The following is a 16,771-nucleotide window of genomic DNA, read 5'->3' as shown; positions in this document are numbered from 1 at the left end:
TACAAGTGTCGTCCTTCAGACCCTGCTGTGGTCTGTCTTTCTGCTGACAAGCAGTCCAAGCTTCTGCCCTCTTCCAAGCTCTTTCCTTCTAACAAAGATAGCAGGGCTATGGAGAGGCTGGGGAAAAAGTATACACTTCTGCCACCTGGCCTTCAGTGCCTTTAATTATCAAGGTTAAAGTTAATATAATGTTAGGATCTTGAGCTGTTGGTGTATGAGAAGTAAACATGTATTGATCACAATATATTTAGGATAAAGATAATACGTTTCCCTGTTTTTATAGCGGTGGATATCTAGATTATGTCCTTGGTTTAAGTTATATACACTCTCTTTAAAGCAAATAGGCTTAAAAATAAGATAGACATGGAGACATATGTCTTTTTGCATTTGCAAAGTCATTTGCTATTTTCCTGTATTAGTAAAGGCTTTCGCTGGGAGATAAAAAAGTCTAAAGGTACAAACAATCCTGAGAGAGTAGAACAGTGTGTTCTGGGCAACATTTAAACGATTCTTTCATGCATTTGCAAAGTCAGTTGCTCCCCCCCCCCCCCAACTTGAAGACAAGAAGATTGCAGGAACAGGCAGTTATGAATAATTTGTGCTGAGTCAACAATTCAAAGCACAATGTAACATTTAAAGATACTTGACAAGCAGTTCACTGATAAAGTTTAAAACTGTGGGAAGTGAAAAAGTTTTACAAGTAGTTGCCTCCCCAGCAGCCTTAGTACGTGAATGCAGTTAATATATAATGCATAATTTAGTTTATGTAATTAAAGGCAGCCAATTCCACATTTTCATAGGGTTAAAAATTATTGTTTTTTGAAGCCATGCAAGCTGTTTTTCACATCTGGGAGGGGAATAGAGATATGAATAGTTAGCAATTAGTGTAATTGGGAACACAGGCTGTATCATGCGCTTTAGCATGGGTAATGTTCATTTTAGATTAGGTAATGCCTGTAGGTGTAGACATCAGTTTAGGGCAACTGCTACTGTCTGGAGGGGTAAACTTAAGTCGTTGAAAATGTACATAGTTTTGTGTGTTTGTTCTAAGATAAAAGGAGACAGAGGGTTCAGAAAATATATATATATTTTTTCTTTTTATTTGAAGAAATTAGTTAAAATGCAACAAAGATTCAAATGGAGATAAGAAAAAAACAACTACATAAGTGTTTAGCCTCCCAAACATTAATTTGTGTATGTCAGCTAAATGATGGAGATACGCTTTCAAAAGAACTGTCACATGTAATAGGCGGGAATAATAGCTTTCTATCGTAGTGGCTACTCTGTCCATATCATGGAATGCAAATGGTCTTACAGGTGCAGACAAAATGTAGAGAGTACTGAATTGTATATAGAAGTGCAGGGCACAAATAGCAGTACTGCAGGATACACTTTGGGATATAAGTGAGCATATGAATTAGACAAAGGATTTCTGTGTGGACATTTAATGGAATATCATGGACAAAGGAAAAGAGGACTGATAATGATTGTTAGGAGGGCTCCAGTAGTGTTAGAAGATGGGGAAAAAGGGCAATAATTATATATTTATGGTAGTAAGGGTTTTTTGCCAGAGAAGGAGAGGAAGATTACACTGGTATGTTTTTGTATTCTACCTAAAACTGCTATTATGGAGCTAAAGTGAATTTTAGGAGAAATAATATGTTTTCAGCAAGGAATATTATTTATAGGTGGGGATTGGAACCTGACTTGCAATAGTGAGTATGCATTAGTGGCACCTAGAAGGATGAATATTTAAAAAGAGGGTATATCTTTGAAGAAATATGAACATGTTTGGTATGGAGGATTTGAATTCAGTAATAGGAACCTAGACAGAATTTATATTCTATTCCCCAATGTGCAATAACTGAGCCAGACTGGATAGAAACTATACTTCATAGGAGCATGTGTATTTAACTGAAATGTCTGAAACACTTTCAGTAATGATTTCAGATTATGCACCAATAAAAAACTGAAGTAAAGATACGGGGTAATGCAATGAAAGTGAGACACTGGCACTTTGCTACTTTTCTGTTAGAGGAATTTAAGGAATGGGTAGTGGAAATAATTCAAGACTTATTGGAGGTAGAAACCTCTTCAGAAGAGAACTTGAGTGGGATAAAATGAAAATGTTAAAAAAAATGTTAGAAGTAAGTGAGAAAGACATATAGGGGGAGAAGTAAAAGGAATTATAGAGGCGTTGACAAAGATTAAAGTATTGCAGAATAAGGGGAATCTCACAGAACAAGAAGAGGGAGTAACCACAAAGCGTTAAAGGGAGAATAAGGGAATATTTGGGTAGTACGAATGAGTTTAGAAGGGTCACTGTTAAGCAAGTATTTTTTGAAGCAACCCAAGAGCACAAAAACTATTAGCCGGCAATGCTCCTTTCTGTTTTCTCCTGACTAGAAAAATAATCAGTGATGCTGTGGGGCAGCTAAGAATATTTTGGAAATTCTATGAAAATATGTACAGATCAGAGGAATGTGGAAATTAAGAAAATACATAAATGGAAATATTTTTGGAATAAATAAATATTCAAAGATTAGAGGCAGATGAGACAACAGTTATTAGGTAAGACAGGAAGACAATAAGCAAAAATGTTGCTCCTTTAGAAGTTTGGAAGTTAGGAGGGAAGAAAGTGATAAAGATCCGGAAGGTTTTAACAGTATTTTAAAAAGGGGATAGCCAGCATCTTGGAAGAAACCTGTGGAGGCTGTATTACTCAGAGAGTAATGATCCTTCACACCCACTTAAATATTGGGGGGGGGGGGGTAATTAAAAAATAAAGCAATTGTTTTAGAATTTCAGCAAATATTTTGGAGGCCTTACTCAGTATATGTCCTGCAGAAAGCAGACCATGCAAGTCAAACTAGTTGAAATCCCTCATCATGAGGATGGCAGACTGATTCTCCTCTTATGGATGGTTACCTTGCCTTGATGAAGGAGCTTGTGTATCTCAGTAAGGTTGTGATCTAAACCATGTAGCCCCACCCTAGACAGGCAGGTCATAACAGAGAGATGAGATTAAATGTGGTCCCCTGGAGTAAGTTATGGCAAGCCATTTAAGCGATTTTATCCCAAAAGATGCACTAGCCATTTCTTTACTCGGTCATTCTGTTTGTCTCCACTAACTTGTTCACCCTCCAGATCTTATCTTTTATGTTTCATTACCTTGTTCATCATCTGTTTTATTATTCAGTCTTCCAATTTTTCTCCTGGAATTCTTTTTGGTATTTTTAACATTTTTATCAACAATATTTTCTATAACTAAGTATTAATTGCATTTTTGTGCTTCTTTTTTTGGAGCCCCATTTCAGTGTGTTATCTCATTTATCGCCATACCCAAAGTTTCAAAACTTATATTTTCCTGTTTTAAAAATGTATTGCTAATTTTATAATCAGATGCCCTTGTCACCCAGCTCTTACATGAGCTTTTCACTGAATCACCATACATTGGAATAAATGTTTCTGTTTGTTTGATAGTGGCTTTGGAAACTTAGATGTAGACTGTAAATGCAATGGTTGATGGCCTATTACTGAAATAATTGTAAAATGTATTTTTTTCAGGATTCTACATGTTTTCTTATCAGCATCTAATGAAAATTACAGGGAACTTCAATGAGCATCCCGTAGCAACAGGCGGTAACAAGTTGGGAGAAGGAGGTTTTGGAGTTGTGTTTAAAGGCTGTTTCAACAGTAGACTAGTGGCAGTGAAAAGGCTAGCTGCTGTAAGTATTATATTATTTGTTCTAATGTAAGTATGTTTTGTTTTTTATTAAATGTTATGTTTCACAGTGAAAGTAAGTAAATGCTTCCTTACCCAAGAAACCATCTGTGTAGGTAAGACTTGGAGACCACTGACTGGCTTTCCTGTCTTAATGGGAATGAAAGTGGAGTTTCCCCCTACAAGAGAATCCCCTGTTGAAAATTAGAAGACAGCATTGAGGTTACAGAGGCACCACTGAGGCCAGTGCTGGCACACATCTTTGCATCATTAATCAAAAAAACAAAATAGCAACATTAAGAAGAAAATCATCAGCTAACAATGGTAATAATCTTGACAGTGAATTCCACCTTCATATCAGTCCAGCAGTAAGTGTGGTTACCAAGAGGTAGTAGCTTCCCAAAACAGAGAGAATCTCTTGGCAGTGATGTGCTGAGCTGGATAGGACATGGAATAAATAGCTCCATGGGGCTTCATTTGGTGGGGACAAACAAAAGTAGTAAATGTATTGTGTGGTTTTTTTTTTTTTTTTTTTGTTTTTTGTTTTGTTTTTTATTAGCACCTGCTTGGAATACCATGTCCTTACCAGCCATCTGAGAGGCTATCCTTTTCATATAAATGAAATAATTATTTATCCCATAAAATGCAGATTTGCTTGCATTTTCTTTGTTTGTGTTTTCTAGAATGACTTCAAGGTCTCTTTTAGAACCCTGGTAAGGGAACCGGGTAGTGTGAAAATGACAAATCTGAACATGTCCGAATCAGCAAATACAAAATCATACACTCCTGAAATGCAGACTTTCAAAACCTGTATTCCATCTAATAAAGACTTTCAAGTGTTCAAAGTACTGTGTGCTGTATAATGCAGTACAGGACACTGTTGCTTCCTAACCTAGGCACTACTAAACTTAGACAAAAAACATCATGAAAACAAAATGTTGAAGCAAATACCAGCATTGCAAATAGAAATTTTCAGATTCCATCTACATATTTTCAGCTTTTTATTACTTTTAGGCTTCCCCACTTCACCTAGTTTCAAGCAGTAACTAAAAAGAATTGCCACACTGCAGTATATCCTAGGTGACCGAAGTAACTGTGTACCATGAAGCTAGCAGCAATAGAAGTGTATAAGTAGGTGGCAAGCTGTATGCATCCAAAAGCTGCAGCTGCTTTAGGCATTAAAGGGCTTCTGCAGTAGTTTTATGGAACCTAACTATGGCTGTTTGCATGGTGCTGCTTCAGAGTCATGTGCTTTGTTTGTTAGTTTGTGTATTTATTATTTAACATTTGTTGACCAGGGAAGTCCAACTAGGACAGAGCTTATTTTCAGTGGAGGCTTGGGGAAAAATGCTCCAGGCGCATGTCTTTAGAAAGTGGGAGGAAACTGGACTACCCAGAGGAAATCCATGCGAGCACAGGGAGAACATGCAAACTCCGCACAGAAGGCACCCCAGCCGAGAATCGAACTAGAGCACCTCTTGCTGTGAGGTGACAACGTTAACTGCTGCACCACTGCCTCACCCAGTGTATGTGTATGCATGTATGTGGATTTCTAAGGAGTAGTTTCATTGTTAAACTTTAAAGCTATATTGTGTGATTTGTATAGCAAGCGACTCTTGGAGAGGGTTATGTGCTTAATGTTGAAACTGTGCCTGCCTTTATAGCCCTTTTATGTGTAATAATTACCTGGCTTACTAATTCTATTTCTTTGAACAGCATATTGATTGATTGATTAGTTAGTCCCTGAAAATAATTGAACAAATACAATTTGGGATAAACAAGAAACTTAATGGGAATAAAGCTTTAACTGCTGGAAGAGGACCTCAAAGGAGAGTGGCAGATAAGGAGAAGAACAGTAGTATTAATGCTACAAAGTCTCAGCCGATGCACGTCTCTAATGAGGACAAGCACTCATTCGATGCACGTCTCTAATGAGGACAAGCACTCATTCGATGCGCGTCTCTAATGAGGACAATCACTCATTCGATGCACGTCTCTAACGAGTATAAGCACTCATTCGAAGCATGTCTCTAACGAGGACAAGCACTCATTCAATGCACGTCTCTAACAAGGACAAGCACTCATTCGATGCACGTCTCTAATGAGGATAAGCACTCATTAGGACAAGCACTCATTCGATGCACGTCTCTAACAAGGACAAGCACTCATTCGATACACATCTCTAATGAGGACAAGCACTCATTCGATGCACGTCTCTAATGAGGACAAGCACTCATTCGATGCGCGTCTCTAATGAGGATAAGCACTCATTCGATGCGCGTCTCTAACAAGGACAAGCACTCATTTGATGCACATCTCTAATGAGGATAAGCACTCATTCGAAGCACGTCTCTAACAAGGACAAGCACTCATTTGATACACATCTCTAACGAGGACAAGCACTCATTCGATGCACGTCTCTAATGAGGACAAGCACTCATTCGATGCACGTCTCTAATGAGGACAAGCACTCATTCGATGCGCGTCTCTAACAAGGACAAGCACTCATTTGATGCACGTCTCTAATGAGGACAAGCACTCATTCGAAGCACGTCTCTAATGAGGATAAGCACTCATTCGAAGCACGTCTCTAACGAGGACAAGCACTCATTCGATGCACATCTCTAACGAGGACAAGCACTCATTCGATGCACGTCTCTAATGAGGACAAGCACTCATTCGATGCACGTCTCTAATGAGGATAAGCACTCATTCAATGCACGTCCCTAATGAGGATAAGCACTCATTTGATACACATCTCTAACGAGGACAAGCACTCATTCGATGCACGTCTCTAATGAGGACAAGCACTCATTCGAAGCTCGTCTCTAATGAGGATAAGCACTCATTTGATGCACATTTCTAACGAGGATAAGCACTCATTCGATGCACGTCTCTAACGAGGACAAGCACTCATTCGAAGCTCGTCTCTAACGAGGATAAGCACTCATTCGATGCACGTCTCTAACGAGGACAAGCACTCATTCGATGCACGTCTCTAACGAGGACAAGCACTCATTCGAAGCTCGTCTCTAACGAGGATAAGCACTCATTCGATGCACGTCTCTAACGAGGACAAATACTCATTCGATGCACGTCTCATAAGAGGACAAATACTCATTAGATGCACGTCTCTAACGAGGATAAGCACAGTGTACAGAAAATGTATCCTCATTGTAAAACTACAGAAAACCTAAACATGCATGAAGAAATGCTGATAAAAACTTCCCAGTTGTTTTTCAGATGTTTGAGTTTGTGAGTTTTCTGAGTTTTTAAAATAAAAGCACATTGGTCAGAAAGAGAAAAGCATTTAAGGGTAAGGTATGTATGATTCTGATAAAGAGAAAAAATTAGATCCGTAGTGATGAATTTATTCAATATGGTAATGACACTGGACAGAATGACAAGTGGCCCCCAAGAAATTAATTTTCAACTAATTTTACAAATTACATATGACCTTGTTAAGTTGACTAGATCTATTTTGTCTAAAGAGAGTCAAAGCTGTTGGGTATTGATGGAAATGTGGACCTTCCTTACCTTTTACATATCATTTGCCCTTCCATATGGTTTGAAAGAATTGTGTAGCTCTAAAACAAAAAAAGAAGAAGAGAAGCACTTTCAATCTGTCTTATAAAGCTAGTTTGCAGTGTTTACTTGAAGAAAAGTGCTTTAATGGCATTAACATTGTTTTCTGGTTCAGGTGTGTTTTTTGTGGGGGGGGGGTGCTTAGGGCATACTGTGTAGACATTTTTCTTTTTTTCAGTTGTGTAGTTTTATCAAAATCATGAAGCTTTGCTTAGGGCTTTCAAGTTTTTGACTGAGTTTATGAGCTATCTGAAGTCTTGTGTGCTGTTTCAGATTTTATATTAATACAGAATAGTTGGCTATAGCTGCCAAACTTGTTAGTTCATATACACGCCTGCCCAACACGTGCTCTGATGGGGTGCAAAATTCCATTGCGTTCACAGACTAGATGATAATTATCTGGAGCTGTGAGAAGGCAACGACTTAAAAACTTAAATGTGAAAGAAAATCCTCAGAGTATGTAAAGCAACATTTTGCTTTTCATTTCGAAAGCAGTGAGTTTCTTTCATGTTTAAGAAGATTAGCCTTGCAGCTGACTGCTTCAGATTCAGCAGTGTGATTAATTTAAACTGTGCTTAACTCTGGCTTCCCTTGAGGTTGGAGGTTCAGTGCTTTAAAGTGCTGCCTGGCAATACATGAGCTGCTTTGTGGTGTGTAGCTCATGCTGTCATGCTACAGCTTTTCTATCATTAATCACTTTTTAAGGTACAAGTGGTATGTAAGGTTTTTGAGAAAAGAAACTTGGATAAAACAGTTAAAATATGAAAGAAAATACCCTCTTATTCACTTACAGATGCCATCTGTCCCCTCTTACTCACTTACAGATGTCATCTGTACCCCCTTATTCACTTACAGATGTCATCTGTACCCCCTTATTCACTTACAGATGTCATCTGTACCCCTTTATTCACTTACAGATGCCATCTGTCCCCTCTTACTCACTTACAGATGTCATCTGTACCCCCTTATTCACTTACAGATGTCATCTGTACCCTCTTATTCACTTACATATGTCATCTGTCATACCTCTTTTTGCCCTATAGGTCTGCTGAAACTCTTGGTTTGCACCTATTTAGAGGGACATCTTAAACAACTTCAGCTTCAGATTTATTAAAAACTTTGAGCACTTTACAGAGTAGAAAGTACTAGACAAAGAACAGACGTGAAAAAGAAAACCAAACAAGTAAATTAGTACAAAGAACTTGTACTTAAATCGTCATTCAAAAAGGCTAAATACAAAAGATGAATCTTAAGGGATTGCACAAAGCAGGCCAACATGAAATGCTCCCCAAAGCACTGGGTCAGTAAATTTCAAAGGAAAAGACCCTGTTGATCACAGTATGTACCTCACATGTTTTCAGCCATACCTCCATTGCTACCGTTAGTGCCTGAGGTGGATGGTAGGCGGCAATCAACAATGTAGGGTTAAGAAAACCAACACTTGGATAGTACAATATTACGAAACCCTAGCAGTAGCCAGTGTAGACCCTGATGCATAGGGTAATATGTTGGTGATTATGTTTACCCATAAGGCACCATGCAATAGAGTTCTCTACCAGCTGCTTCTGAGTGACGTTAATGTTGGGTAGTCTGAAGCAAACATTATTGCAGTAGTTGAGTTTGAAATAAACCAGGGCATGAAAAGCCTGCTGAGAGATTCACTTGTGGTGGGTGGTGCATAATTAAGGCAATATTCCTCAAAATTATTAATATGAAGATTTTCCAGAGACCAGCCCCTTCTCCTAAAATGTCAGACATCGAGAATCACTGCCAGATATCACAGTGTAGAGGGAGGAGTGGGCTTTTAGGGAGAGGTTGCCTCTTTACAAGAATACCTTTTTGTTTTGTTTTTTTGTTTTTTTGTTTAATGCTGCTGTTTGGGGCAGTTCTAGTGGTTACTTACTCAGAAAAGATTTTGATACAGGCAGGTGTTGGGTAGCTTATCCATGGGCAACACTTTGGATTCTGTTGTTGTTTGGTAAAGTGCTGTAATTGTATGGATATATAGATTCCCTGCAATAAAATGTTCTAGATGTGACTAAAGAGTGGAGTGAGTACATGAATGAAGGAGAGAATGGATGGAAAAAAGAGAAGGAGAACAGATAAGTGTTTTCTGGAATGTTTTAAAGAATTGTGCACCAAGGTGGAAAGAGCAACCTTAATGGGGGCAGAGGTTGTGGAAGTACAGTGTGTTGGATGGAGTAAGGTGCAGAGGCTGTAGATGGAAATGGGAATGTTGACAGATGTGGAAGGAGAACATGTCTGAGAGGAAGAAGGCAGAAAATTGGATGCCTTTTGTGCAGTTTTAGGGCAGAGCAGAAGCTGGTGAGGAACAGGAAGTAATAGTTTAACAAGGCTTTCAAGGGAATAGGGATGCAGAGGTCAGTGGAGATGGCAGCAGAGATTGTCTTGCCAAAAGGAAATAACAGAGGCGATCTCTGCTTAACATACAAGGCCATGTCAAACCCAGAGCTGTTGGACATGCTACACTTAAAGAAATCCCAATCCCTCAGAGCCACACACTCCAGGGATCTAAACCTTGTCATCACAATAAGCAAAACATGCTGGAGGGATAGGTTCCTGACCCAGAGACTCCCCAGACTCTGGAATAGATTGCCCATACATGTCAAGCAGAGTGCCTCTTTGGACCTCTTCAAGAGGAACCTTGACGATTGGATGGGAGAAAGGAAATTCACCCCAGGGATCATGTCAGTCGCCCTGCTAGACAGGGGTCCAGGAAAGTAAATAATGTGGGAAGAAATAGCCAGGGAATTGTTATGGCTAGGCTTGTATAGGCCCTAGGGCTGATAGCCTAGTACCAACCTATGAACCTATAAGGTGCAACCACAAAATGGTCTCCTTTAAAGTAAAAATACAACCTGGAACCCCAGCTAACCCTGAAATATTAAGGAACTATTCTAAGGCTAACTTCCTACTATTAACTGATAATTTTGCAAAATTTCAAGTCCAGTAAGCCGTGAAAGCACTGCTGCCTATGCAGAACTATTAACAGAAACCCTATACAAGCATGCTAATCACTGCATAGAGGCAGATGTACCCACCAGGAAGAAGTACAGAACTAACTCAAAAAACAAGGCATCCTCACTGTTCTCATATGCAAAGACATGGACAGAATTATTATGGAAATAATCAATAATGACATAGGAAACCTCCAGACAGTGGGCACAACCCAGTTTGGTTTCAAGTGCAGGTCATCTCTACTCAGCCTGGTGGACTACTTTGAGAAGGACATCAAAGTAATGGACGAAGGCAAAATGGTTCACACTGCCTACCTTGACCTGACCAAAGTATTTGACACAACCCCCCCCTCAGGCATTGTTGAGAAACATAAGTGGTTAGGTAAAAACTCTTTTGTCAACCAGTAGATAGCCAGATGGTTCATAGACAGGACCTAGGAAGTTAGAATTGAGGAGTCCACCTCTACAAATTGGCCAGTCACAAGTGGAATCCCTCTGGGATCAGTCCTTGGACCACTCCTTTTTGGCATTTACTTCTCAGAAGTCAAAGCCAATGTCAGTGGTCTCTGGCTGACTAAATCTGCAGATGATTGCAAATTAAGAGCTGTCATTGAATCTCACACTGACACAGATGTTCTCCAGGAGGGCTGACACAAACAACTGGTGCGAGAGCCACGGACTAAAACTAAATGCCAAGAAATGCATAACAGTATCCTTTGGCAAGTCATCCACCCCTAAAAACTAACATATTGACAATGATCCCTTAATTGATGACCCAGTAGTCAGGGACTTGGGGACACACATAATCTATTCTTTTACCATTGTGTGTCTGCAGTAGTGTGGAAATCATTCTATATTGCACAACTTGTAAACAAAAGTATGGCATCTAGGTTCAAGGAAGTCATTGTTCCACTGTATTCAGCATTCATCAGGCCTATCATTGTGTACAATGCCCCCATTGTTGTTATGTACCTAACCATGCATATCCAACAATTGGAATGTCCAGAGAGTTTCCTCACTAAAAGAATTCAGGGTGTAAGTAACGTTCCTATGCAGACTGCCTCAAGGCCCTATCCTTGTATTCTGCCTCCTACAGGCTGTTGAGGGGAGAACTATGCCTGCCATACAGGGCATTGTCATGCCCCACTTTGATAGACCTCCTGCACATCTGCAAAACAAACAGCACCAGAATTTCCCATTCTAAAGACTTAAACCTTGCCTATGATATAAATAGGACCTGATGGAGAGACAGGTATGTATCCCTGAGACTACCCCTTCTCTGGAACAGGGTCCCCATCCATGTGAAACCAATTCAAGTGCAACTTAGACAATTGGATGGAAAACCGGAAATTAATCCCTTGTTTGGCACCTATGTCTCATAATGGACACAGGAAACCTGTAAATGGTTCATCTCACAGGTCCATGCTTACACTTATCATGGGTACCAGAAATTGTCAGAGATTTGGGATGCATGGCTAGGCTTAAAAAGGCCCTTGTGGTCATTAGCCTAGTAAACACCTATGAACCTATGAATGTCCACCCAGTTACTGACAGATTTTGGCGTCATATGCAGATGTAGTATTCTTTTCCAAGGATGCAAGCAGAGAGATTGGAGGTGATTATTAGAGATGGTAGAGGAAAGTACATGGGTTTTGAGGGAAGAGAGTCTGCAGATCTTTAGAGGGGGTTAATGACAGGGATTGAGTACTGGGAGAGGAGATAAAGTGGAGCTGTGTTATATGCCCTTACGTAAAGGAACCTGTTGACGCAGCATGATGTTATTTTATGTGTGATATGTCTGAGTGAATAGTTGTATAATTAACGTTTAGTAGTTGAGTACAGGCAGTTTTGAAGTATCTAGGAATAAAGGTGGTGGCGAATCGGGTGGAATTAAGGGAAGTGGTACCAGGAAGGTTGATAAGTCAAGGGGTCCTTTATTTATTTTATTTAATTAGGGTTCTGGTGAGAAGGGTGATAAGAGAGAGAGAGAGAGTGTGTGTGTGTGTGTGTGTGTGTGTGTGTGTGTGTGTGTGTGTGTGTGTGTGTGTGTGTGTGTGTGTGTGTATGTGTGTGTGTGTGTAGTGGAGTAACATACAGCTCTTAATTACAGGGACTTAGCAGGCTTGTGGGACCCACTTCTGTTATAAAACAAATTAAAAAAAATTTGCTTATAAAAAAAATTAAAACATCCCCTTTTGTAAACAATAAAACAGCCCTAGAAACCCTAGAGTTAGGACAATGTCCTAATATGCAATCTTGTACAGCATCCAGTATGTCAAAAGGAGAGACAGATCCAGAAACCCTAGAGTACAGGAGATTTGGAGTACCAGCATCATTCATTCAGCAGTGAATCCTTTCCCACACAGTGCGTGTTAGCAGCAGCATTCACTTATTTAAACATCTGTGGGTTTCACTTGAGCAAGTAATAACATAATTCATTCAGTAACAGATCCATTCCCCCACAGACTCTGTGCATGTTAGCAGCAGCATTCACTTAAACATCTACAGGATTTACATCAGCAAGCAGAGATTGGGATTTATATCAGCAAGAAGTACAGGGGAGATCGGGATTTACATTGGTAAGTAAGTATAGTGAAGAACAGCAGAACAAAAGGGAAACAAAAGAAAGTAATCTGGAACAAGTCACAATGGAGAATTGTAAAAAGGGAAGAATCTAAGTATGGCACGAACAGACTACAAAAAACATTTGACAGCATCTCACATTCATGGATAAGAGTCCTTATAAATGTATAAGATACACACCCTACATTGACTGATTACTTTACAGTAACTATGAAACAGTGGCGAACCACTTGCATGCAGCTAAGCCATGATTAAGGACAAATTATTATCCTAGGGATAAAAAATTCAAAGGGGGATATTTCAAGGTGACTCTTTGTCACTGCTGTTCTTTTGTTTTGGCCTTAACCCATTAGGCTGTCTACTTAATAGATTAAGTCTTGGCTATAATTTGGCTCCCAGAAAACAACAAAGTGTAAAGAGTTCTCATCTTTTTGTGGATGATTTAAAGTTGTATAGTGCTTCAGGTGATGAACTGAAAGAATGTGCAAAAGCAACCTTTAAAGCAGGAGAGCTGCAGCACCAGGAAAATATCAGTCTGGGACAGGAATGTGATATACAGGAACTTGAGCGGAAGTTACTGTATAAATGTTTGGGAACTGATGAAGGATCGTCAGTAAAATATGAACAAATGGAAATAAAACTTAGTAAGGAATATTTTAGAAGACTAAAATTAACACTGAAAACAGCCCTGGCATCTAGGAACAAAGTCCAAACTATAAACCAATTTGCTCTTCCCATTCTAACTTACAGTTTTGAGGTGATTGACTGGCTCCAAAAGGTATTGGATCAGTTGGGCAGGAAAACAAGAAAAACACTTCTCGCTTATCAAATGATTTATAAAAATCAGTGCATACCGAGATTATATATTCCCTGTTCCAAAAGAGGTATGGGCTTCCATGTAATTGATCGCATGTATGGATCTGCGATAGTCAAACTGCATACATATCTGCTGACCTCACAAGATCGAAACATAGTGAAGGTTTTGAAACATGAGCTGAATAAGTCTAACATGAATTCCCTGCTTAATTTAGCAGAAGCATATCGGTGTCAAGTGAGAATGGAAATCAAACCAGAAGTAGACAAAACTCAGGCAGCAACTGAATGTACCAAAAAACAAAGAAAGAATATAAGGTGAAAGATCAGATGAGAAGGCAAGAAATGTGGAAAATGCAGTTACAAGTATAGAAGACTCTTGGTACAGCTTCATGTTGAGCAGGATCGAATGCAGGAACGGGTAAGGAGAGCTGAATCTAAACCAAAAGACAAAAGGTTAATATTGGCGGCCCTGGATAGTGGACTACGTACATGTTGGTTTACAAAGTCCATTGAACTTGTCAGTGAAACAGACAAATGTAGGTTTTGTAAAACAGAATTGGAAACGGTCACACATCTGGTTGCTGCTTGTGATATACTAATGGCAGAAGGTCTGTATACGGAAAGGCATAATAATGTGGCAAGACTGTTGCACTAGGGATTGTGCAAACATTATAATACTGAAGTAGCTGAGAAGCATTGGAAACATGAACGACAGAGCATTATAGAAAATGATGAAGTTTATATCACATGGGATCACCCAATACCAACAGTTCAAAAAATAGATGTGAGAAAACCAGATATAATAGTCCATGAAAAGAAGACAAAAATAGCTTTGATCATTGAAATTGCTACATCCAGTGATTACAGTGTCTTAAATACAGAGATACACAAAGTCATAAAATACCAGGATTTGCAGGCAGAAATGAGTGCAATGGAAGGATATCCAGATAGTTCCAATAGTTGTAGGAGCTATGAGTCTCCTAAAAAAGAATTTACAGTGGTATTTAGATATAGTACTGAAACAAGTAACTATTTGAATTACAGGAGTCAGTTTTCGGCACATTATGGGTGCTGCAAAGAGTATTTTTGGCTAACATCAAAGACTGAAATAATACTAATTTCATGAACTTTAATTATACTTGGACATAGGAATGGGTTCCATTCCTGTCATGGTATTAGTAACCCAAAAGATTTGGAGAAATTAAACTGGTGTGTGTGTGTGTGTGTGTGTGTGTGTGTGTGTGTGTGTGTGTGTGTGTGTGTGTGTGTGTGTGTGTGTGTGTGTGTGTGCGCGTGCGTGTGTGTTTGCCTTCATCTGCGTTTGTGTCATGTTAGGAGCACTGACTAGTTAAATGACTTTGCTCAGAGTCAAATCCATAAGCTTAATTATTTATAAGCAAGTGCTTTTAAACCTTCACACCAACTGTCAGGTTTCCTTAACGTTTATTTATTTATCTTTTTGTAAATCTCTGTGGATTACATTCTGTCAGTGTCAGAGTTTCTTAGTTGTGCCGTTCATAATCCATGTTGGTTGTGCAACACGTAGTACACTTGCTTTTGGTGTAGAAGGCTGTGGGTTCTGTTCCAGCACCATGTAGATTGCTCACACTACAGTGCAGCATAAGGGTGGGGTTTGCTGCACTCCTGAGTGTGTTGTCCTTTGGATGAGGTGCCCAATAACAATGAGCCTGTTGTCGGTTTGCCAGCAACCCATTTTTTTTAGTGTAACACAGGCAATTTATGATTCAAGGGCAGCAGGCACTGAATTTGTAGATGAAGCACTAAAATGCAAAGTTGTTTGCCAGCAACGTCTGCATTAGTAATAGTTCTCTTTATTTTGGAACTGTTCAGATGACTTTTCCAAAAAGGACTATCCTGGGTACAGGACATTTTGACCCCTGCATTAACATATTCCATATCTAGATCTGAAACAAAGCTGTATAATAGTTTATAACACTCAGCAAGAATAGCAAAACCATATGACAATCATACACAGTTCTGCAGAAAATAACCCGTCATTAGACAAAACAAAATATTATTGGCTCACAATTTCTTAATGGGCTAACTTTATTATATGTGTAGCTGTTTAAAACATTAGCATTTGATCTACATAAAATATTATTATTAATTTCTTATGATTGTAATGGTTAACATGTTAAATATGTTAATTTCCTATGTAAAATTCCTGATTGGTTTTACTGCTATCATGTTAAAAATTGTTGTTAATTAAATTAATTATATTTATATATTACATACATGTTAAATATTTGCATATTAAAATGTTAAATAAATTAAATTTGTGTGTAAAATTTCTAATTAAAATATTATGTAATAAAATGCTTTTATTAAATTTAATTAGGGTCAAATAGTCCATGGTCAAAACATCTGGGGGCCAACTGTCCAATAAATATTCTTATAGACAATAAATGTGAATTTTAATATGAAAGTGTATCCAGTTGCATTGGGGTCAAACTGTCCTGCTTCCACTATCTCTGCTGTAAGCAGGGGGTGCAATAGCCCCCACTCTCTCCAAAATAAAAAGGAACAGGAGAACGGGAGACAGTGGGAAATACAGGATAGAAGAGAGGGAGAGAAGTTATGTATAAAGCTGTGGGAAGAAATGAACATAGATGAGAGAGGTGGTGTCTAGTGAGGGGGAAGAAGATGGACACATGAAGGTATAGTAAGGAAAGGGCGGACTTTGAGGATGAATTGAAGTTGGATAAAAGTAGACGTTTGAGTTTGACTGAGCAGTTTGATTTGGGATGAGAGAAATGGCCAAAACATGAGCAAGTTAAAAGAGCAGAAAGGGACTAGATGGTGGAGAGAGAAGGTATAATTAAAGAGTGTGAGGCAGAGAAAGGGACAAACTGTGAGAATATAGGTTATTTAGGAGCAGGGGCAGGGGAGGAAAGGGATGAAGGAGCTGCAGATAGTTGCATAAAGGAGAGTAAATGGTGGGATAACAGGTGGAGTTGTAAGAGGACTAAGAACACTACCTTTGACCTGTGATCTCCAGATGAGGTTGTCGTTTAGATAGCACAAAATGCTGTTTGTTAAAGGGATGGAAGGGAGGTTATGTTGC

At 39.0% G+C, this 16,771-nt stretch overlaps 1 protein-coding gene across 1 annotated transcript in view; it reads left to right on the top strand.

Moving 5' to 3' along the window:
• Positions 1-16,771, top strand: part of IRAK4 (interleukin 1 receptor associated kinase 4) — a 547,272-nt gene that overhangs the window by 130,661 nt on the left and 399,840 nt on the right. Inside the window, exon 5 of the mRNA XM_044087412.1 lies at positions 3,568-3,728. Coding sequence (XP_043943347.1) covers positions 3,568-3,728 — 161 coding nt within the window. The remainder of the gene's footprint in view (positions 1-3,567; positions 3,729-16,771) is intronic.

This window comes from Protopterus annectens, chromosome 11.part0 (genome assembly GCF_019279795.1).
Source record: "Protopterus annectens isolate FY-2018-M chromosome 11.part0, PAN1.0, whole genome shotgun sequence".
In the NCBI taxonomy this organism is placed as follows: domain Eukaryota; kingdom Metazoa; phylum Chordata; order Ceratodontiformes; family Protopteridae; genus Protopterus; species Protopterus annectens.
The sequence above is the reverse complement of the archived record's forward strand: the minus strand, read 5'-3'. Positions and strand labels throughout refer to the sequence as shown.